Raw genomic sequence first — 24,798 nt, 5'->3', positions numbered from 1 at the left:
GAACGCTGTAAGGCGCATGCTCGAATTGCCGCTCTGTCCGCCGTTGGATTACGCGGTGAGCGCCAGTAGTAGTAGGGATTGACATGTCGCGCAGAAAGGAGATGTTTCGAAACAAGTGGTGTTTATCGCTTCGGTAGTAACGTGCCGGCTGCGGCAACGGGATGCGTGTTCTCCGAGAGTCGCTTAACGTAAAATAATAAAACGTATAGAGGAGAATCGAGCGCGAGCCAACTCTCGTGTGCGTAGTGTCTTCTAAAGCGGGCCTACGTTTCGACGGTCCTAACCAAACCTGATTGCAATTCGTTCTAAGATAATTGTACGACTTAATCGTAGAAACTTTTAAGGAAAGTAAGTAAATAAATGATAAAACGGTAAATATAACATAGCGTTTGCTGATAAGAAAATTCGTGATACATTTATTACTTGATGCCGGGGTGCTCGCGAGTGGACTAGGAGAGCGCATTTTGATTGCTCTCTTCGAGAGATTCGATCGGTCAAAAAACAACTGGGAGAAAGTTTCTAAAAGGAAATGTTTTAAAATCCCCAATCCCATACAAGGTAAAAGGTATTTATGCATATTTCTTAATCCTTTATCTTCCTTTGTTTCCATATTTTCTTCGTAGAGGTTAAGTGTTTTCCTTTATTTCCAAATTCTACGTTTCGATTCCACGAGTTCCATTCTAATGGGTGTCGTGCTTGTGCAAAAAGTTTTTATTATTCGCTTCATAATTCGACCGTTCGTAGAAAGCGGAACCACGTATAAAATTAGGACTGGCAATGTGTACGATAAAAGATCGAGGCGGTACCCTTTTGGTAAATCTCTTTGGTACATATTACGTTCGTGCCTTCTCTATCTGATTTATTACAATTTCTCGGAACTTGGTACCAAAGTATCAACTTATTTTATTTTATTTCATTTGAATGATCTCATCCAGGATACAGCGATTATTGCTGTTATATATTACGTGACAACGTATATACCGCTCGCGAGTAAATTCGAATGTTATTTCTTATAATTAAAGAACAAATAAATCGTACAATTCAACGATATCATTGATCTATAAATTAATTCAAAGATACTTTCTATGAAGATCAATCGGCTTGATTTTCTTATCGATTTCTCGATGACTATCTATCATCCGCCGTGCTTTTTTCTTGCGATTTATCGTCATAAAGCGAACCGAGAAAAGTCTCTCCCCTTCCTTACCGAAATGCGAATAGTCGTAAATGAGTTGACATTTACAAGGTTTTACGATTTAACAGAACACGTCGAGGTCGCCGAGATTGAACCGTTGGCACAGTTTCCGAAAGCCGTTCATCGATCTGTTTATAAAGACAGCACCTATGTTCTCGTCCATGTATGCGCCTACGTATACGTGCACAATGCGAATAATAAATAAATTCCCACCGTTCTTTGAATCTTCGCGCGATAAAACAGCGTATGGTGCCCCTTGTTTGTCTCAACGTTTAATACTCTTTTCGGCTTTTCTCATGTCGTTTCATATATATATGCATGGATATATATATATATATATATATATATATGTGTGTGTGTGTGTGTGTATGTATGTATATATCTCATGGCAAGTTATAAAGAAAAAATCAATTATCCTTATCGTATTAAGCGTATTCCCATTCCACTTTTAATGCAGAAAAAAAAGAGATAAGGACAGAGAGATGGGGAGATTAGATTAGGTAATTGCAATTAAATATAAAAGTACAATTTAACTCTATGCTTATATCTACTTTGAAGCCGTTTCAAATTTGACACACTCCCTTGATTAATCGTGTCGCATGTCATGAGTATTAGCACGCAAAACATAACATACATCACGTCATTCTCGTGTGCACACCCTTCCGTAAATGGCTATCCTAGGATCGTAGTACGTCTCGCAGGGTCGTAAAAGATTTGAAAATCATCGAGACGGTATTGGTTTACGAGCCGCCATAACTTCTTCTTTTTCGGATTGCGTAGTACAAGATAATTCAATTTTCTCCTTCTCCCTCTCTCTCCCCCCCTCTCCCATTTAAAATGAAATCTCCAATATTAATTAGAGAAAAACACGAAATATGATTGATTAAAGAAGATAAAGTGAATGTCTAAAGTCGATCGAAGATAAAATAAAAACCGGTCAATTATTAGTCATTACGCTGAATCAAGAAATACGTATCTAACGAACAAAGAGTTCACGAACGGTCATAGGAAAGCGATAGTTCTGGCCACGCTGTTATTCTAGATACGATCGATCGTGTCACGAATAGCTAGATACGTGTATTCTATCCATTGAGCAATATAAAATGTACATACATATATATATATATATATATATGTATCATTTCTCTGTTACAGCAAACACCTTTGTTATTTCATATGGATAGTTATTGCGTTTTAAGCCGGAAATAAAAAATTGTGATAAAGTTATCACGAAAGAAACGAACGATAATGAACGAATTTGTTTGAGCAGAAAGGACTTTGCGAGTAGAAAAATATTAAAATCAACGACTTTTCGGCGATGATACTTTCGTCGCTCTCTTTAAAAGACATTCTATGAAAAAACAAGCTCGAGATCGAGTCGATATCATTAAACATTTTCATGGTTAATTTGTGGTAATCAAGTTTAACTTATTAGATCGTATTCGATAGTGGAGATTACTATATTGATATATCAGATAATAGGCCGTACAAGAAAATTGTGCGTCAATGCAACGAAAAATGTGGCCACGTATGTATGCGTACGTAATCTCTTCGTTGTCGATATTAGCCATTATCACGCGTTCTTTTTTCGCTGCGTACTTTCTCTTTTCGATAATTTTGAGAGCGAGTTCATTTTTTTCTTTTTTCTTCCAAGTATGTAATCGCGAATCCCGTAGGTAATTCGAATCTATCATTTCGTGTCGTACAGTGAAAGAGAAGTCGGCGCACCTCCCGATGGAATGACGAACCTTCTCCTTTTTTCCCTGTAATTGCTCCGTAATTAAATTGGGTGTGCCATTACTTTTTCGCCGTTTCGTAGAAGACCTCTACGCATGATTTTTATCGTTACTCATCGTTAATAAAGATCATTTACCAGTGAGAAACATCACTATTGATTCGTCTTCGCAAATAGAAAGCACAGACTAGGAGTAAAGATTTGGCGTTTGAATAAAACCGAATGAATTTGTACTGATTTTCATTCATGGAAAGAATATCTATGACGAAACCAGGAAATGGAGTCGGAAAAGTGCGATTGTTGTTCCTGTCACGTATCATCAATGTTATTTTGTGCTCCATTATCGTTGTACGCAAACGCGTTTGAAGAAAAAATACCGTCCCATCGTTTTCTAAAGCATGCCATGTGGTTCGATACAAATCGATTCTCAAAACGGAACCGTTATCTTTTTGGCAGTGAAGCACGAACGAACATACGTTGCTTTCGAAAGCCTTTAAGCTTTTACGTTCGATCGTTCTGATGTTTATGTTCGTTCCTATCTGAGCACTTATTGCTACCTTTTTGTTGTAAAGGCGATCTTTAAAATGTCAGCACTGCGTCTCCTAGTAAAACAAGGTTAAAGGCATTCGACTGCAGCAGTGCTGTATCGATTGTAGCGAGAGAGGGAGAGAATTGACGAGAATAATACCACATCTCAATATGTATTTGAGTCCTTAATCAGGTTGAATCGTCTCCTTTTCTTCTTGTTTCAGGGTGAAAGACCAACCGTGTGGATCGAGTCATGACGAGATATTGGTTCAACGTCATTCTTTTCAGGGTCTTATTTCCGGCCATATTAGCAGGATGTAAGTTAACTATGCGAAACGAATCGTTGATTAATTAAAATGGTGAGAGAAGAAAATAATTTACTGCAATTTGCTGGAATGGTCTCCGATCGAACGAAAAAAAGCAACGATTTTTATTACTATTCGAACAAAGATAGATAAAAGCTATGTTCGATGACATCACGCCATCAGAATGGTTTTAACAACGGATTAATGACCTTAGATCGTGCGAACCTTTAGTTCGTTGTAAATGTCTGTTTCTGTATCACAGGAAAAACGGTTTGTTCTTTCTGTCAGCGTCACGAACAGAAATAGAAACTCATTATCAGTTCTGTAATATCGAAAGCGTATTGCTGCACTGTAAAATATTTCTTTTAATCCATTATAGTCTTATATTAGAATTGGTAATTCAGTTTTTATGTAATCTCTAGTAGACATTCGTCGCGACATTTTTGACCAGTGTGCCTAAATGTTGCCTAAAATTAGATGACCTAAGTTTTCGTTTCCCTATCGTTCGTCGACGTTGTCACAACGCTCGACGTTGTCCATTTCTCTTAAATATTCTCTTTTGTAATTTCATAGTATACAAGAATTTCTTTTATGTTACGTAAAGTAACACAGATGATTAAACAAGTCAGCCAGTTTAAAGTAATTAATGATAAAATTACGAATTATAAATTGTCGTTTCATCCCATTTAAAAGAAATGAAAAAAGAAAGAAAAAAACGTGGAATGACAGAAATCTCTCCGCTATGCGTGTGACCTCATTACGCACGAGTTTCGTGATCCTCCTTTCATCTAGGTCCGCTTTGACCTTTAACTTTGCCGACAAGATAAATTATTAGACTCGTGAAGAAATTAAAGTGGTTATCAACTTCCTTTATCTTTCCGTATAACTCATATTACCTATGTATGCATACATTTTATGTATATATATATATATATATATATATATATATTTTCTCCTATGTAAAATATTCGGAAATTTTTGTATTAAACAATAATTCGCACACATGGAGTACGATATAAGATAAAATGTCAAATATCGAAATTTAGCAATAAGTATACATAGTACAGAGCGTCCGGATTATTAATTACATATAGATAGAAAAGTTACAAATGCCATACGTTACTTTATAATCCACAATCAATCTATGATAATACTTTAATAATTGTTCGCTCTTAGGGCATTTTAAATGGACAACGAGCGACGATCTTTCTTTCGCACTTCGTCATAGCAATTAGTATTCTGTATCTAAACTCAACGCTGAATGCTTCCTCTTGTAAAAGCGTTGAATCGCAAGTTTCGCTCGTTAACGGTGTATACGAAAAAGACAGAATTTTTTTTTAGATTCGTGACATCATCGCATACCTTCCTAAAGCTAATAAAAGTTTTAATGATTATCTCTAAGGTACGATATGGCGACCGGTAGGACTATCTCTCGTATATTTGGGACTTGGGTTATACTCGCCGATAGTCCCAACGCCCACGAGCAAAACGATGTCCGGTCATACAGGACTTTATTTGAAAGCAAGCATCTGTTTGTCCTTCCTCGTCGCCATTACTCAGCTCACGTTTCACATAGTTTTATTAGCGATGCCGCCATATGGTTATTTTCTTCAAGATTGTACGTATGACAGAAAATGATATAATCCAGGGTACTTAAACGAAGTAAACAACGATGATGCGTTTGCAGGTCAATTTATGGAAAAATTGTTCAGACACATAGGTTTAGTAAAACTAGATAGTACAACGGTATGGGAAGTATTTTACTGGCTGACACCGGAATTGATTGTTTTACCGACAACGATAATTATATACGTCACATGTCGTTTCTTAACCCAACGTAAACCAGGTGATGACGAAGAGGAAGTACCCGTTCAACGCGTTAATGATTCCACCAAAAAAACCGAGGATAGGACTACGAAGGTGACTTAAAATCGATTTGATAAAGTTTCGCGATCAGTGGTTGAGAATCAATGTAAATTCGTCTATTCACTCGCTATGCAGATAATCAACTTCTTCGGTCATATCGGCACGTATGTGGTTCTTGCCTCCTTGTGCTGTACGGCATCCTTGAAGCCATCGGTGGAAGGAGCTTTCTACTTTCTGGTCTTTCTCAGTGCCGCCACATGGTGGGCCTGCAACAAGGAATTACGAAAAGGTTTTGCAATTTTATGCAAAATCGTTATGGTCGTGGTGGTCGTACACATTCTAGCGCTACTCAGTTATCAAAATCAATGGCCTCAAGAACTCATACCAGTCAATAGCACTTGGTCTCGTTATTTCGCGCTCACTGCGATTTATCATACTAATTGTAATCAACCGAGGTACGTCGAATATACGGACAAAAACGATTGGTTACCTTATGGATACGCATTGAGACTCTTCTGGCTCTACTATGTCCTGGCTCTGCAATCACAATTTCTCAGTAAAAAACCAGTAAGTCATTTTATTAAATTTAACATATTTTATACATAATTGCCAATAGGTTTTGATCCAAAGTTAAGATTCGATTGAATTAAGCTCACTGTACGAGCTTATTTACTTTTAAATTACGGGATTTTTATTCGATTCTTTATGGCCGTCCAAGTGTTATCGATGTTATACTTAATTTTGAAACGAGACCTAGAGGCTTTATCGTAAATACCCTTTCGATGACAAGTATGCCCATTTTTATTTATAAGAATTAACATAATAAAAAGAGAGTGCTAAAATTGTTAAATAACTACATGCTTGAGCAACTTTCAATTTCAACTAACAAAGTAACAAATCTATCGGAGCCACATTAACAGACTCGGTTAACATCTATGTATGGTGTTCTTTATCAGCTTTCATTTAAGCGTGGACAATGGACGCGTCGTCCAAATTTTTAGAGCTCTAAATAATACATTTGTGACTGCCTATTGCGTCAGAATAGACATTTAATCTATCAATGAATGAAAAAAATAATTAATACCGTCGCTATATCTACAAATTGTTTACAAGTTAATATACATTCTCGCGATATTACGATAACTTGTTAAAAGCAAAATATTACGATATAAATAGTCAGCATGAAACGAGTCCACGCGAGTAATCGTTTGAGTTTGAGACTGATATTGTCAAGAGTAAATAGCAACGCAAATATAACGTTTATATCGGTTTTATTTTCTCTCTTTTAGCCGATAAGTAGCTTTTACTAATGAAGCTTTGCAGGCAAAGAAAGTGGCACGATTAAGCGGTAAGCTCGAGAACTTGGATACGCCATTGTCCAGACACGTTTCGATCAGACGAAGGACACCGTCCCAAAGATGGCAATCCGCACGACGGAAGGCTCGCGTAAGGATTTTTCCTGCATGAGCCAAGTCTTAACGTACTTAAACACCTTAATACACCCACGTGTTAAACATCTGGATGTGTAGCATGGACATGGAATTTCTTTATTTTTCTCGTGAAAGACATTTTATTTCAGATTGTGTTTCCCGGAAGGATACTTCTTTTCTCTCGATTTTTGTTTTTTCTTTTTGTAATTATGCTTTGTAACGCAAAACAAAAAAAAAACAAATTTTGTTTATTTAGCGAAAGAGACTGTGGCATTTTGCAGGATAAATGGAATAAAATGAATCGATCTGTAAAATGCTTCGGTCTTTTTCAAAAACTTTCTGAATTTTGATTTGCTGTGGCCTTACAGATTTATGGTTGTTCCTTAACGCTGAGCAAAACACTTTTCCGTTTGGATGCCGCTATGTTTAGTTTGCCATTGTTTTAGAGGCCGATCATTGATACGTCGACGACACTTCCCGACGAGAGGACACCCGTACGTATTTCGTTCAAATATGCACGAGTAATTAAATAATTCTTTATCTTCGAGTTTCTATATCGTTAATTAGTGTACGTGTATGTATGAAGAAGATTTTGTTGTCTGATATTTTTTCAACGCTATCATTACTCGTACTAACACTTTGGTGAAAGCACTTCATTTCACAATTTAATTTTTTCCTTCACAATTTAATTCCTGCACGCAAATGCTTAACGATATAATAATTTTGCTTCTTGACATTAATTCAATGTAATTACAAAAATGTCTAAAGATAACTTTTATTAGTAGATTGATTTATATTTTCTGAGCATCGTTAATTTAACCTCGTAAATATATGATATGTCGAACGTTTCGTTTCTTAGTTGATGCGTTTTGGATCTGGAAGAACGGGACTTTTGCAAGACTCCACCGGCAGCGTTATCATACAGGATGGTCATCAAGATGACGGTATTCAATTGCAAAGTCTCGATGAGGGTTCGTAATTTCTCATTGAAATTTACTTTCACGTTACTATCTAACGTTACCGACGTTAACAATGAATTTTTCAGGCGCCCCTGGAGATAATCCTGGAATTTTGGAACATATCATTATGGCAGTTTACTCGATATTCCAGTTATTAATTAATTCCTCTTATCTCGCTATGAATATTATCATGATGGTAAGGAAATAGATCTCGATTATTTCGATTTTGATTATTTCGAATTCGTTAATTCGTTTTTTTATTACCTATTTAGACGTGGAGTATAATGTATCACAGTTGGATGACCTTTGCTCTTTTACTTTGGGCTTTAATCCTATGGATGATGTCCAATAAACGTGCTTCAATGATGAAATGTTCACCTTTTATCGTCTTTTATTCGACTCTTTTGTTACTCGGGCAATACGTTTACAGTATGGATTTGACCGAGGAAGAACTACCAACGACGATTAACGGTATAAAAATATCCGAGATAGGATTCAGCAAAGCTCAAGAGCTCAGTCGTTGGCATCTGATTGTTAAGGTATATTCGAAATAAAATAAAAATCAAATATCTTTCTTTTTCCGATAGGAAAAGAAAAAAAGAAAAAAAAAAAAAGAAAAAATGAAAAAAAGAAAAGGAAAAACAAAAAAGCAATGATAGATCCGTTCCACTTTTAGTGTTCATTCATGTTGATATTTTGGATCACGATGAGACAGTATACAGCAGAGTGGAAACAACAAAGACGACTGTCTACTTTGAGAGACATGGTTGCGCCTTTGCACGTTTCAGTTTCCACAGCCACCACAGCCATGAATCAAGAAGTACAAGAAGTGAAAAGCAAATTTATGAAAAACGTCGGTATAATTTTGAAACAACTCTTGACAAAATTCTGGATAGCCGTTGTGGCCATTATGCTCTTCATTTGTGGTATCACCGGTGAACGAATGACAGTTTTTAGGATTGTTTACATGTCGTTGTTCCTTTTCTTCGTGATTACATTTCAGGTGAAACAAATATTGATTATTGATTAGTCGCGATTAAATATCGGCTAAAGTAAGATCGTGAGTAATCGATTGGAGAACTTTCAGATGTCCTGGTTAGTATGGAGAAAAATAATGTATACATTCTGGATAACCGTCATTGGCTATTCGGTAATCATGTTGATACTAGTATATACCTATCAGTTCCAAAATTTTCCGAAATATTGGAATTATTTGGGCATAAATGAACAATTGCAAGTACTCGCATTTAGCACACAACGTTATTCCACAATTTGTCTTGTCCTTTATTATAATCATTATTTTCTCCATAGACAAATGGATATTGGCTTGGAAATATATGAAACGAAAGATTTCTTTGTAAGACTGCTGATACCAACATTTTTCGTTATTATCACAGTGCTTCAGATGCATTATTTTCATAATGACTTCTTAAAAGTAACGACTATCGATAAGCTCGGGTATGTCAATTCAATAAATAAAACTTTTCATCGAAAAAGCACTGGGCTTTTATTATAGTATAATTTTAACGATTGATCACTTTCTTAGACCAGAAAGTGCTCTTAGACGATCGAGTCTCGGCCATACTCCTAGTTTGAATGATTCCACAACGTCGCCTGCACAAATTATTCTTGGAGAAGAAGAAACATCCAATATGTATACTTTGAATCAACTTAAGCGTATGTTAATGCATATTAATTTATTAAGTCTAAACGTAAACAAATATCAGATCGTATCGGATCGTTTAAAATACGTGTTTAAACATTATTATGTATTTTTATAGATATGTCAAGATTGGAAAGGATCGAATTTGTAAGAAAATTAATGGATCATGTCTACAATTTTTACAATTATACCTGGTTATTCCTGGAAATTCACATGCAGAAAATTATCTTTATTTCTCTGATTCTTTTGTGTGTCAATGATGTGAGTTGTTGTATATGTTCTTATTAATGGGCCTATAATATGTAAGCGTTTTCATTTTTAGGTATGCGCGATAAACCTCCTCTTTGTCCTTGCTATAGTTATCATAATTAATTTCAATAGGAACATACAGATTATGTCGATCAACGTTATAGCTGCGATCATTGCCCTCTTAATGGTAATTAAGATGTTGTATCAGATAAAATATATCGATCATAATAATTGGAATGTAAATTGTACGGTGAGTAAATAGTCATTGTAGTACCAACAAATGACTATTTGTTGTATTCATTTTCACAGTAACATTGCCAAATCGATTGAATTATTCGCTTATAGAAAGCAGTTAACGATAGTGCAGAAAAGTACGGTACCAATGAAACCGTATACAACATCGTAGAATGGTTTGGTATAAAGAAGGGTGAACCTGGACATCTCGCAGAATTGTTGAAAGGATACATTGGTATCGTCACAGTAACGACCTTAAGAAAAATCATTCGAATTCGACAATGGTTTTATCGAAATGCGAAGGGAGAGTCTTTGGACACTCCTCAAGTCATGTTTCCAAATATTATCAGAGTAGATGCAGATAAGGGTATACCGGAATGCTTGAAGTTCCTCTTTAATTATGGATTTTATAAATTCGGCCTTGAGATGTGCCTTATCGGAATTGTGGCACTTATTGGCATGAGACTCGACTTTTATTCCGTTCTTTATGGTTGTTGGCTTCTATTGTTCTTCTCATTGAAGAGAAAAACCATTTCTAGGATATGGCCGTTCTTTAAAACGTTCGCTATAATATCGTTGCCTATACAATATGCTTTGGTGGTAGCACCACCTACATGGTTTTGCATAGGTATATATGTACATATATATATATATATATATATATATACACTTTTAATAAGAATTGCTAAGTGACGTAATTCCGCTCATCGATGTAACATAATATATTATTTTCATCCAACTTTAATATGTAGAATATCCTTGGAGTCATTCGGAGACATTACGAAAGCTGCAAGAATGGATGTATTTTCCAGATCCAGATTATCCACCAAATCCTAAGAAATTAATCTGTAGGTATTCGTTCTTATTGCAATGGCGAAATGCTACGATTACCTTTAACTATTACCTTTGGCTTTTAGGCGACTTTTTATTACTAATGATGATCAGTCGGCAGAGCCTTGTATTTAGTATTGAACAAAATAACATACTGTCCGTTCGAGAATTCGTCGCTGGCCATAACTTTTCTGTTTATCAAGACATGGACAATCCGAATTTTATAAATCCGGTTAAAGACTATGTCTCTCATATACACTGCTGGTTGGATGTATTTAAACGTGGCAGTATGATGAGTCTAATGTGGATCACTCTTTCTATTATGTTTTTGGCTGGAACAAAAAGGACAAATTTGTTCTCCCTTGGATATCTTATAGGTGCCTTCGTATTACTATGGCAAGGTAGCGATTTCTATTTGAGACCGGTCAAGACAATACTCAAATGGTGGAATATGTTAATTGGTTATAACGTCATTGTCATCTTTTCAAAATCTTTACTCCAAGGTGTCGGCTGTATCCTGATGCAGGAGGTAATAATATCTCGTTTATTATTTCGTTTATTCTTATACTTCAACAAAGTTTGCTTTTAAGAAACAAGTAATAATGACGAAAAAACAAAAAAACAATAATTCCATTGTTTAGCTACAAGATTCTGCCTACTGGCTAGTCCAATTACTAGGTATTGCCTGTCTAAAAAAATTCCACAGTGCAACGAACGATGGAGAAATCGGAGGAGATACTTGCCAAGTACCACGAGAGGATATCGGCATGGTTTGGGATGGATTATGTTTTGGCTTTCTCTTGATGCAAATGCGCCTCTTTAAAAGTTATTATTTCTTCCATATCGTGGACGAAACAAAGGCAATGAGTATATTAGCATCGCGAGGTGCTGAACTTCTTGAGGAGCTACATCAGAAACGCATAAAGATCCAAGATAATGTGGAAAAGGCTATCCTACAAAAACTCAAATACAAAATGGACAAGATTAAAGCTAATCAAAGAAAAATTCAGGGACCGTCGTATAGAGAACCTGAAACCCACAAAATAGGTAAGATATTGTTTCTTTATTATTGATCGCAATTGTCGAAGTTCAAATGCGTTCTAATAATAGAATCGATCGATTTATTGGATTAGTTCGTTTATTTGACGAATATATTGGATGAACGGTACAAAGTTTGTTGATACGATATTATTATAAATTGTAATGAGGAAATGACACGTCTCAGAAGAAGAGGCCAAAAGTCAAATTCTTAATTCGGCCGTAATTCAGTCCTAATGCAGTTTGACAAGAAAAATGATATTAATTTTAAATCCCTTATTGACCCTCCGTAAACACTTTCGAACGTTTTTGAAGAGTTCGTTCCCTCTCGAACCTATTGTCCTATATCATCGAAGCCGACGAAGTTTATTCTAGTGAGCCGAGCATGTGAAACGCACATTAATTCGCACCTTAATTCGGAGTCTCTTTATTTAATGCAAACGAAAAGGGGAAGCACCTTTGGCGAGGTCTTCCAGCGTGAGTTCGTGCGTATCGTCGGGTCACACGCCACCTCAGGGCTATCAGACGCCGATCGACGAGAACAATGACGAGCCACCTCCGTTAACGCCAAGAACGGCGTCGCTCTTGCAAGCGCCAACACCGAATTCGGCCATCATGACGGTGAGCCTCGAGGCTTATCTCGAGCCCACTCGTATATCGTTCGGTTCTCCGCCGAGTAGCGAGCTGAATCCACGTGGGCCCTCACCCGACGAAACTTTCCCAGTCTTCTCTCCTCCGCCCTACGATCAGCCTCTTCAAGATCGCTCGTTGACCTCCTCGACGAGACATCGACGTCAATCCAGTTTCATCGGTCCACCGTGGATGAACGGACTGCAAACGCAGAGGCAGTCCATCGTCTCAACCGCCTCTCGTTCCCCGCACTCTCATCACACATGTAACGACACTCCAGGAAACAACGTCCTCGTCGTCAGTCTGCTACGATGTCCTGTACATAAGCTTCCACGCTCTAGCACTTCTTAGTTCGTCTTATCCATCACCACTAACCCAGACCATTTTTCTACCTTCTTTTCTACTTTCATTGCGCCGTATAAAAAGCGACTATAGGAATGCGGCAACAGCAATTCAGATAAAACTCTCCTTTTACAATATTTCATTCAGCCAACGAAAGATATTCGATTTACGTAGAAACTCATTGGCTGTTACCTGTAAAATAATTCCTCCACGAATTGCGATTTCCGAACGATTCATAGCGTATAACTTTTTCTCATTTTCGTAAGGATTTCGTAGTTTTAATAGTCGCGTCATTCAGGTTATTGATTTATTACTTTTTCCTTTCTTTTCTTTTCCTTTTAATTCATTGTTATCCTCTCATCGTTATAAATTCAAATCATTATTTTGTTCCCCGTTATTTCAACCGGCGAGATTTAAGATTATTACAAGGCAGATCCTATGTCAAGTATTTTTCATCACCTTTTCCACTTATATATTTTTTTCTATATCCTACATTTTATTTATCTCATGTTATGTTTTGTTAGATACTCTTTATCCAGGGACTCGGCCGTTGTACAAAGTTCGCGTGCCAAAGACCAACAGAGAGGGTAAATTAATAAATTTTTGCGGCTTAACTCTGAGCTTTATTCCCGTCTTAACCGGTGTCTCTCCAATTTAACCACATGAAATTATTACAGGCAGTACTAATTATTTGTATTAATTATTGTACATATAACAGCTTGTCTAACTGATGTCGCTAATGACTGTGATTACCCTAATAATTAATCTTACGATTAATTCTGTACATTATGTATGTTATCGTCTATGTAGGAATACTAACGAAGAGACATAAATTACTAAAATTAATTTTATCAATGATATGTGTCAGAGAAGCGAATCAGATAAAATTTTGAAATATTATCTAAATAACGGAACTGATATCTCTTAGATAATTGTTACGAAAAATTATTTATTCGAGCAATAAATAAATAATTTCTACAAAATTAATCTGATTTGGCTTCAACTATGAATAGCTTCGGGTATTCTTTGCTTTATCTATAAATTTAAGAGATTCTTGTATTCGGTGCATGGCTTTAATTTCTTTTAAATCACTATCAGGTAATAGTATAATAATAATAATAACGACTTTTTCTCATCAGCCATCAGGTCAGGCGATTACTACATGTTCGACGATTTGGATGACGACGATATAACCGATATTGTGGCTGATACCGAGATAGAACGAAAGGAAGACGAACAAATCCCCGAAGATACACACGACAGAAGAATGACCATAACGGAGGTATGTCCTTTGAATTGGATGAAATTCGTTTGTATTGAAAAAAAGATTTTACTAACTCTTCCCACTTCGTTTACCCACCCAAAGACTATAATCTGATGAAACGCTCATAGAAACGAAACGATTATCGTTGTTGGACTTGAGACAATATAAAAATGAACCCCTCTTGATATTCAAGTTTCACGATATCAAGGAACCTTTGGCTAAGCTTGATTTGCGTTATTACCTACCTATCAACATACTTGCGCGTACACATACGTTTCATGTTTTCTCGATTTGATCTCATTTCACGCACGCCTGATATTTAAAATGTCCCGAATATAGTAAAAGTATGCTCTTATTTTTTTCACTTTGTGCCTATTCTCGAGGAGAGAAAGAGAGAGAAAGGAAAAGAAAATATGATGAAAAAGGGAAAGAAAATGAAGCGTAAGTGTGGTCCTTGCAGCTGATGGATACGCTGATTAAGACAGACATTGCGATAGCGACCCACGTTGCCATGTATGGAGGAACGAAAAAGGATGCGTTGAGACTTCGCCGTCGGAGCGTACCGCTGACGCGGAAGAAATCGTCCATGTCCTATCTGAGCGCGCGATCTGAGACCGAGACTGCCGTGCCGACCGACGTGAGATCCCCTTTACAAAAAAAAAAAAAAAAAAAAAAAAAAAAAAAAAAAAACTAAAGAAAAGAAAAGAAAAGAAAACGATCAAAAAAAAGAAAAAGAAAGGCTGCATGATTCTGCTAATTCTTCTTCCTTCCATCCTGAGCCGCCGCCACCGCCGCTGCAATTGCTCTTGCCATTATTGTTGCCACCACCGCTGATTATATTTTATATTTTTTTTCGTCTCATTTTTTATCTCATTGTTTTCTTTTTTTTTTCTTTCGTGTACGCTGGGCGAATCTCGTCACGAAGACGCGGCCTTTTCTCTTATTCTGCCTTAACAAAACTAATTATTACCTTATAATACTTCGATCGTGAAATAAAAACGCTATAGCTTTCTTTGTAAATTTCTTATCTTTTGATTTCGCGATCGCATTGAAAGATTTGAGCAAACACAGACAATCTTTTTAAAGTTGCGATAGCACGAAACTCGAGTTAGCTTGTAACATCTATATGCTTCAGTCTGCAATGCTCTATTTATCTTTTTATACACATACCTCTTCTTTCAGTAATCTATGTACTTAATCTTCCATATCTAATATAGTCAATATTGAATCGTAATTTGACATATTTCAGCTAGCTAAATATATGTTAGATTATGTAATTGCAATAGAGGAAATTTAACATAATTGAAAAACTTTCGTGAGTTTTAACAGTAGATGTAATAATACTTTGTAAATCCGATCGCTTTCTTTCCACCAGGAACATATATTCTTCTCACGCGCTTTCTCAGCTTCTTCAAAATGATGGCGAAGGTATATCTACGTGTGCTCTTCTCTTTATGACATCGACAATCTCTTATTGCGTATTTATTCTCAATGTTCGTAGATGCAGTTGACAGCGAGACTTCGTCGCTAATATATATATATATATATGTGTGTGTGTATATGTGTATATATATGTGTGTATATATATATATATGTATATGTGTATATATATACATACACACGTTACATGTAAATCGCTCGATATATTGCGCTTACTATCTTTATTTATTGTTTTTTACAGTCTAGGGCCTGCAATCACAAGCTTCTTGTTATTTAACAATAATCGTTAATAATGAATAATCAGCGATTGTATTTTTGCTAGACTTGTAAACGATCGGCTCTATCAATTTGAGGATTTGATAAGAGAGACGTTTAATTTATTTATTTACCGTGAACGGTGATATATATATATGTATATATATATGTATATATATATATATATATATATATATATATATATATATATATGTTAAATCCTAAAAATTGATCGTATGATCGTTTTCAATATCAAAATATACGTGGACGATACATATACTTACGAAATTGATATTTTTTTTATATATTTTGGAAATATTAGGCCGCCGATCGAACGAGCATTACATCGAACGAGATTGAATCGGAAGAAAAAGAATTAAGAGCGGTGGACTTGACGAAACCGCAACCTTTCGACGAGGATGAAAGAGAGCAAGGAGATAAAACGGTGGAAAGAAGTATCGAAGAGGATGACGGAAAAGAAAAAAAAGTTTCCATTTCTACGTATTTTCAATTCTTTTTGGTAATGGTCAATAGTACTTTGATCTCGATGATTAAATACCTCAATCAATTTTCACGAGATTATAGATATATTCGCAAGATTTTAGCGTTGGAGAAGAAACTATTGAAGGTATGACACATTATGTATATATCCTAATATATTATTTCCTTTTGTGAGTGTACATTTTCGTTTGTTTTAAATGAAATAAAAATTTTTTTTCTTCGTTTATTTTTACAGGAAAAATCGGATTTCAGAACAGGTTTCAGATTAGGGATTAATCAAATGTGGCAACCGATACCACTGGTACAAGAAAGGTAAGGAAACTTTTCTATCGTTACATTTTTTGCTACTTAAACGTAAATCGTGTAGGTATATATAATTATTTCCAATGTATACGTCAGAAATATTGTGCTATCTCACGCTACTGTATGTACTTGAAATGTGATTTAATTTTAATATCCTTAAGAAATATCCCCATCTTCTAGTTGTCTTCTTAACAAGTATGTTCGTAGATTCAGCGACGTAGTTCGACTATATGACGATCATTTTTATAAATGAAATGATGATCACTCAAAGTTAATATAGCTTAAAAGATCGCTAAATAGTTTTAAAGAGTAGTAACACACAATATTTGTATCTGTACGAATAGTTATAGCTCCTTTTTGTTCTTTTCTTCTTTGCTCTTAAACATATGTTTATATATGTATACGGTAGTTTATATATGTATAGGATAGTAGTAAATGTGCTCGCTCTGACAGATCGACAACTAATGAAGATACAGAAGGAGCTGCTAATCCCGGTGAAGGTCCTAGTCAGCAACAATTGCAAATCGAGAGGTAATGCTTTGATATCTTAACAAAAATTCCATAGAAATGCAATAAATAGAATCTCCTTTAATATCTTATCCTTCGATCCTGTCTAGGGTGTTACTTTAAAATCAATATAATGAATATAGTTAAATTTATTATTTTGTCCAAGCTTAACTAGAAATGCAAGAAATATGAGGAACAAAAAGTCACGTTACTCATGATGTATCTTTCGACTATAACAGGATATTACTTTCAGTACTTTCAAAATTGCAAAACGCAAAATGACGTATCCAAACAGAACCTTCCACCGTAAGTTTAATCCTTACATTCCATTCTATCCTATCTTGTAACACTCCTAACATATCGTCCTATCATATTCTTGTCGAGAAATATTGCATTAACTGTGTATTCGACAATGTGATCTAAAATAAACGTAGAAAGAGCGGTGTTATTTCTGCTAGGAAGGAAAGCACGCTGACGGTACCTCATATACGAATCCTGGCGCCAAGTTTGGAGCGAGGATTGGACAAGTCCTCCTCTAGGTATCGAGGTTGCGTTGTATATTTTAATTGAATGGATTATTTGCATAGTAGCGATAACTCGATACACCTTTGCACGCATTTATTACATTTAGCATTGATCACAATTATCGTCTACGTCGTATATAGGCATATATTTTAGATACAATTTCATGTTTTCGTTGATATCCCTGCTTGAAGAATCAAAGAATTATGGTATAAAGAGAAAATTTCGTTCGTTTTATTTTTATTTAGCACGTGCATTTTCAAAGATTCGAATTTATGAAATTTATAATTAGTTCTATTTTACAGGTACGTTTACATTGTTCCCGAGTTAAGCTTTAAATGTGCTTTTTTTCTAATGTTGATGATTTGCAGAAATTCATGATTAGCAAAAAAACATACAATTGCTTTCTGCAAATTCATATAAAAAATAATGTCTAACTAAAAGATGATCCAAATACTTTCTGCACGCAGCATGATTTTCTCGCAAATATCGCAAAGCCAAGTCGAAGAGGAAGTTGCAGAGTTGTCCGAAGTTGATCAACCACCGATAATTCAATTGGCAGCATCGATATGGTTTGGAATTCTGGCACATTCGAGCCTCCTGTGTTATTTTATGGTATTTCTTCATCAAATTAAAAATGCCTCCGTTATCTCCACGCCATTACCTCTGATGGTATTTTGTTGGGGTTCTCTCACGATACCGCGACCTTCGAAAACCTTTTGGGTGACTTTAATCGCTTATACGGAGGTAAGAATTTGTACAAAGCGTCAAATCTGAAAAACGATGTTATATGCGTATATTAAGAATTTATTTAATAAACGCTATATGTATATGCCCGCAGGCAATCGTCATTATAAAATGTATTTTCCAATTGGAACTCATTCCTTGGAGTCGAAAGGCAACATCTAATGATCCGCTTTTCGCGCCAAGAATCATTGGCGTTGAACAACAACAAAATTATGCGTTATGGGATTTGTTATTACTGCTTATGGTTTTCTTCCATAGGTACTCTCTATTCCATAAAGTATATAAAACATAAGAGACATTGTTGTTTAATGAATAAATTTGAAATGATAACGTTTAAATTGTAAATATCCGAATGTAGGTTCATGCTCAAATCATTGGGACAATGGACCACACCGTCGACGAGGCCAAGGAAAATTATCCCTTCTAATTTGACAGTGGTTCAGTCAAAACCTCCTAATCCTCCTTCTGGTGATGGCCAAACGGAAGAATCGACGACGAATTCTTGGCAGCAAGAAACTGCAGAGTATGTTCGTTAATAATAGTTTTATTTACGATAGGCAAGATTCTCTCTCTCTCTCTCTCTCTCTCTCTCTCTCTCTCTCTCTCTCTCTCTTTTTCGTCACATTGATGATTTTTTCTGTTATATAGATCACACGCCAATATTAAAACACCAAAGGGTAAGATTTTAAATATTAAGGAGAAAACGAATTCGCAAAATAACGCAGTAACGGTAAATGAAAATGAGAAGCTTGTAGCTATTCAAGGTGAAGAGATACATCCTCACAGTGAGAACATCTCGACAACCATGAATATGACGTAAGTTTACTTCAAAAAAATCAGAGATAGAAAGAAATGATCTGAACGATTTAAACTGTATCATCGAAATTATTTCAGATTTGACAAATATCTAGAACCTATGAAAGAATTCTTTACTAAAATTCTTAGTCCCGTCGGTAAAGAGAAGACAAATGTCTATGCATACATGTTTCTTTGCGATTTCTTTAATTTTCTTCTGCTGATTTTTGGATTTTCTGCCTTTGGTGTAAGCGATACGATTCTTTTTCTATCATTTCATAATCTCGCCATTAATATCAATTTTTTCTCTGCAGACACAACAGGGCGATGGTGGAGTGACGGCTTATTTGCAAGAAAACCGAGTGCCCATGCCTTTCTTACTAATGTTATTACTTCAATTTGCTTTGATAGTTATCGATAGAGCTTTGTTCTTGAGAAAATCCATTGTCGGAAAGTTGATCTTTCAATATTGCCTGATATTTGGAGTTCACATGTGGATGTTCTTCATATTGCCGAGCGTTACAGAAAGGTGATACATTTATTAATGATATATGTTGTATAATTTATTCTAAATGTTTTCAATATATATCATATATATGTATATGTATATATATATATATATATATCATATCTTTTTAATATTACAGACAATTTAATTACAAATTACCACCACAGATCTGGTATATGATGAAATGTTTCTATCTGTTGCTCGCAGCATACCAATTGCGCCAAGGATATCCAACCCGCATACTTGGCAATTTCTTATGCAAGAAATATAGCATAGTAAATTACGTCTTATTTAAAGGGTGGATATGTGTTTTATATATTTTTTAAATTTCCATCTTACAAAGTGATCGAATGAAATCTTATTACTTTCGCGCAGATTCATGTTAGTTCCATTCCTGTTTGAATTGCGAGCTGTCATGGATTGGATTTGGACCGATACTTCTATGACAATAATGGATTGGTTTAAAATGGAAGATATCTTTGCCAGTATTTATCAAATTAAAGTATGTTCCAAATAAAAGTATCATTGATCGAAGATGATATATTCATTTATAAAATGCTTTGCATCGAATTACAGTGCATGCGCGGAATGGAAACAGATTTTCCACAACCACGAGGAGAAAAAAAGACCCAAATGAGCAAGTATCTCGCTGGCGGAGGTGCACTCTGTGTCATAATTGGTCTTATATGGTTCCCTCTGTTATTGTTCGCACTTGGCGGAACAGTTGGCGTTTCGAATTTGCCTTATGAGGTGTCGATGAAGTTAGCGATAGGACCGTACGAACCGATTTATTCGATGTCTGCTCAGACCAGTTCGATCATGAGATACAAAGAAGAGGAATATAAAAATTTTACGGACTTGTATACTCAGGATAAAGCAGCGATTACCTTCTTAGAAAATTATATTAATACAGATGTGGCGGTTATTAAACTTAGTGGTTTCTCCAGAAAATTATGGGATATTTCACCGCCTGACAAACTAAGGTTTACTTCGTCGATTTGGCTTGTTAATTTCTAATTTTTTTTTTATTACATTTTCTAATTGTAATCAACCTAATCCATGAGCAATTTCCAGCGATTTCTCTTATTTATAAATTATTATATTAGGACATTTTTTATTACAGATTAATTGAAGAATTGAAATCTTCGGCAGACGTTGTTGTTCACATTGAATGGACGGTTTCTAGAAAAACGGATGTGAAAGATTCGTCTGGTAAAACAACGAGTCGTCATGACGTGATATTACCAGCAGTTATAAATGGAGAATTTAATCCTACGAGGAAGACATTAGTAGACATGTTATCTATAAACGGATTAAGTCCGTCTAATGCTACGATAAACGTACCATATTCATTTCCAAAATTCCTCAAAGTTACCAGTAGATCCGCCGAAGTTGTTTCACAATTAATGAAATTATCGAGCTCACAATGTAAGCATATAATATCTAGATGCCGTATTTATTATAATAAAAAGAAAAAAAAAATAATTTAAAACAGAATAAAAATGAAGAAATCAATTCCAGCGTTAAATGAAGAGGACGATGATACGCCCACTGACAAATATCTATATAGAAATATTAGCCTTCAATTATCCATTGACCGGCAATGTTGTGCAAATCAGCAATGGTGGAACGTACAAGAAGTTTGCGATGATCGTTTTTATTTAGATTTATTACAAAAGATACCATTGAATGATTGCAAATATATTACGATGTTCCTTTTCAACGATAAAGTATTTCCAGAAGAATTGAGCTTTATCAGTGGGTTTGGGTAAGGCAATATTATAGGAGACAAAAAATCCACTAAACTTATACTATCGTCGCATAATCCTGTAAGCTTTTTTATTTATTTTCGACTAGAATTTTGGGTTTGTATACTACTGCTGTAATCGTGATAAGCCAAATGATGCGTAAGGTGGTAAGCGATATGGCGCCAAAGATAATGTTCGACGATCTACCGTACGTCGACAGAATTCTTCGATTATGTTTAGATATTTATTTAGTACGCGAAAGCGGTGACCTGTGCTTGGAAGAAGATTTGTTTGCAAAACTCATATTCTTATATAGATCTCCAGAAACCCTTATCAGGTTAATATCTATTATTATACTTTTTTTAATTTAACTGTGTGCGCGTTTACGTATTATAATCCAATGATATCACTAAACAATCTTTTATCTTCTATAATCTAATTCTTTATACAGGTGGACGAGACCACCGGAAGAAGGAGAGCGCACTGACAATGAGGATCAAGATGAAGAAGACGATGGCAATGAAGCAGAAGGAAGAGAATCGCGTGAAAGACCTCATCGTGATTAAATTATTAATAATGACGGTGACCATCTGATGACGTAAGAATGATGTGTACTATATATAGTGTGTTCATTTTATACAATAAGAATCAATTCTGATGACCGAAACGGAAAGTCAACTTCGAGAGTAGGTGAAGTAAAAAAAAGTTGTATATCAAAAAAGATTTATTTCTTATTATTAAGGAAATGTTAAAAACGGGAATACTCTTCATTTATCTAAAACTGCAGAGGCATGCTTCTAATAATAATGCAATTTATAAGTGGCTTATAAATGAAAAAATGTAAAGCTTTTGGTATGCAAGTTTTTAATAAAAACGACGAATGCTTTTAGATTGAAATTATATACGAAATGTGAAATATATACGCTTTATTTATAAGATCGTGCGAAAGCGGAAAAAAATAAGACGTATAATGAATATGTTTAAAAATGAAAAAGAAAAAAGAAAAGAAACAAGAAATGACACACGAATCAAGTACTGGGAATGTTTGTTGGTTGCTTCAGAGATGGCCTATACAAATTCACAAAGAATTTCTCTTCATAATTGTACAAATGGATCAACAAATTCTATCAATTATTTGTTAATGAATATATCATTCATTAAAAGACATGTTGAATTTTTAATATGAATTCTATCATGAGTTATGCATTTAAGTATACATTTTCATAAATAATTTTATAATCTTCATTATGCTTAATACTTTCTAGTTAATAATATAAAACTATGTATATAAAAGATATATGCTTGAAAGCATTTTATAAGTATTAAAATATAACAATCTAATAAGAATAAAATTCTTTATTAAATGATTGCATACACATTGTAATTAATAAATATTTATGCAGAATGTATTAAACGTATTTTTAATGCATTATCATCGGTCTGATCACGCGAATGAACATTATACACGATATACCGATTTAATGATATACTGCTTATATATATATATATGCATTTAGCGGAATAACAATGCGCAAATGTGACCGCTAACAATGGATTACATTATAAGTAAGTAGTAATGGAATGATATAAAAATAAATTATTTTTGTTATAACATACTTGTACGTACGATTAACAATTGAGCGAATATCCTACAAGCAGGCACAGTTTATTACATTTATTATGGGGAACTTTTAATATATATATATATATTCCTACTTAAAAATTTTAACAATTAAATTAACAATAGGAAGTTTAGAATGATATCACCATTTGGCAGAGATTTGTTAATAATTCATTGGCAAACTATAGAGTAGTTATGACATGTTATATTAATGTTAAATGTCATTACTTTTGAAGTATGTTACGTCTAAAGTCTTAAAGTCTGTTTTAATATTCATTGTTGGTGCATAGATAATTCTTTACATTTCAATTTCAATGTTGTGTTTTCCTCTTTAAGAGATTCTAACTCGTCTAATTTCCTTTGTAAATCGCTATATCGTTTTTGTAAAATAATTAAATCCTCTTGTAATCTTTCATTTTCTTCTATTAATGCTCTCATACGAATTGAATCCCTGGTAGGATGTATTTCTTTGATTATTTCATCGGTTTGTAACAATGTACTCTTAATAAAAGTTTTTTGTGAATTGATGTGAAACTCTTGCATAGCTTTTAACAATTTTGTGCTTTCTTGTTTGGTATATGTGCTTATGAGATCTTTAATTGCATTAAGTAATGCAACTGGATCATATTCTTTTGTTTCAGACTTCTTTATAGAACCTTCAATCACACGCCCTCCCCTTTCCTTCGTCATATCAATGTGAGGAGTGCTTCCTTTCGAAGAATCTGCCGGACGACTGTTCTCTTTACTGGAACTGTCCAAGGAACGGGTATTATCCTTATAACTACCAGATCGACGATTATGATCTTTAATTATAATTTTACTTTCTGATAATTTAACCTTTGCCTCTTGTTTATTATCCTTATCTCTAAAGTCCGATTTAACTTTATTTTCCATTGACTTTAATTTATTTTCAGCACCTTTGTCCTTTCTCTCGGAGGATTTTGCTTTTACCATCTGCTTTCTGGTATCATGTTCGGTTAAACCTTTTACATCCTTTATAGGCGACTCCTTTTTATTAGATTCTCTGATCTGTGGCAATTTTGATACCTTGGTCGAGGCACTTTCAGTTTTTTGTTGTTGTTGTACGAGTTTTTCAAAATCATCTTGTTCCGACAAACGTTGTAAGGGCGAAGAGGTTGTGTGTCTAATCGTTACATGTCGATCTACTTGATTTTCTACAAAACTTCTTTTCTCATTTGGCAATAAATCTAAATCTTCTAAAAATGAGTCATTCATTATGTATTACACACCAGTTTTTGGTTTTGTTTAAAACTGCAAATAAATACAAAATAAATTTTCATATTTTCTACATTGTAAAAAAATATTTATGAAAACTTATTTACGACTGATAATTTGATAATTATATTAATTTTATTTACGATTAAAAATTAAATCTTATATAATTAAAAATACGTACGGTATTAATTATAGACTGAAAAATATACAACGACGATGCGGCACTCTCCCGCTATTTAACTGTAAATAGAGGCGACCATGGAGATCGTTGGAAGAACAGCTGATTCTATTGGTTAAATTTGCGCGCTATCTATCGGTACTTGAAGACAATGGCCAACGAAGTTAT

At 34.7% G+C, this 24,798-nt stretch overlaps 2 protein-coding genes across 9 annotated transcripts; one reads left to right on the top strand and one right to left on the bottom strand.

Annotated features, from left to right (window-relative positions):
* The first annotated feature begins 66 nt into the window (after window positions 1-66).
* Piezo (piezo type mechanosensitive ion channel component) lies at window positions 67-22,350 on the top strand. Of its 8 annotated transcripts, XM_085658998.1 has the most exons (40): window positions 67-558; window positions 3,683-3,775; window positions 5,166-5,381; window positions 5,451-5,683; window positions 5,765-6,196; window positions 6,953-7,075; window positions 7,506-7,553; window positions 7,919-8,030; window positions 8,105-8,214; window positions 8,291-8,557; window positions 8,695-9,021; window positions 9,106-9,251; window positions 9,330-9,476; window positions 9,565-9,695; window positions 9,800-9,942; window positions 10,004-10,180; window positions 10,276-10,792; window positions 10,917-11,012; window positions 11,082-11,524; window positions 11,637-12,042; window positions 13,530-13,592; window positions 14,145-14,287; window positions 14,730-14,906; window positions 16,287-16,592; window positions 16,701-16,777; window positions 17,222-17,299; window positions 17,734-17,814; window positions 18,268-18,544; window positions 18,639-18,802; window positions 18,903-19,067; window positions 19,193-19,360; window positions 19,439-19,586; window positions 19,654-19,868; window positions 19,987-20,145; window positions 20,223-20,349; window positions 20,424-20,830; window positions 20,971-21,275; window positions 21,369-21,615; window positions 21,705-21,932; window positions 22,047-22,350. In XM_085658998.1, exons 2-40 carry the CDS (start codon window positions 3,712-3,714, stop codon window positions 22,159-22,161), a joined length of 7,788 nt encoding a protein of 2,595 aa, XP_085515124.1. In that variant the 5' UTR covers window positions 67-558; window positions 3,683-3,711; the 3' UTR covers window positions 22,162-22,350. The 8 variants fall into 8 exon arrangements, with proteins under 8 accessions (XP_085515124.1, XP_085515118.1, XP_035736124.2 ...); XM_085658992.1 differs by lacking the exons at window positions 6,953-7,075; window positions 17,734-17,814 and having other exon boundaries at window positions 67-348; XM_035880231.2 differs by lacking the exons at window positions 6,953-7,075; window positions 17,734-17,814.
* Window positions 22,351-23,231: 881 nt separating this feature from the next.
* On the bottom strand, window positions 23,232-24,786 carry LOC118447985 (uncharacterized). The gene is made up of 2 exons (XM_035880627.2): window positions 24,634-24,786; window positions 23,232-24,488 (listed from the first exon to the last, which is right to left on the bottom strand). The coding sequence occupies exon 2, from the start codon at window positions 24,450-24,452 to the stop codon at window positions 23,490-23,492; it is 963 nt and encodes a 320-aa protein (XP_035736520.1). The 5' UTR covers window positions 24,453-24,488; window positions 24,634-24,786; the 3' UTR covers window positions 23,232-23,489.
* Between the last annotated feature and the right edge of the window lie 12 nt (window positions 24,787-24,798).

The sequence above is a fragment of the Vespa mandarinia genome, chromosome 8, assembly GCF_050613455.1.
Source record: "Vespa mandarinia isolate Hongniang chromosome 8, ASM5061345v1, whole genome shotgun sequence".
Taxonomy (NCBI): Eukaryota; Metazoa; Arthropoda; class Insecta; order Hymenoptera; family Vespidae; genus Vespa; species Vespa mandarinia.
This window is presented reverse-complemented; position numbering and strand designations above follow the sequence as displayed.

Coding starts and splice junctions, on each gene's coding strand:
- Piezo (XM_085658998.1), top strand. CDS start 3,712: ATGACGAGATATTGGTTCAACGTCATTCTTTTCAGGGTCTTATTTCCG. Junction 13,593..14,144: donor GCCAAAGACCAACAGAGAGG/GTAAATTAATAA, acceptor TTTTCTCATCAG/CCATCAGGTCAGGCGATTAC. Junction 19,068..19,192: donor TGGCAGCAAGAAACTGCAGA/GTATGTTCGTTA, acceptor TCTGTTATATAG/ATCACACGCCAATATTAAAA.
- LOC118447985 (XM_035880627.2), bottom strand. CDS start 24,452: ATGAATGACTCATTTTTAGAAGATTTAGATTTATTGCCAAATGAGAAA.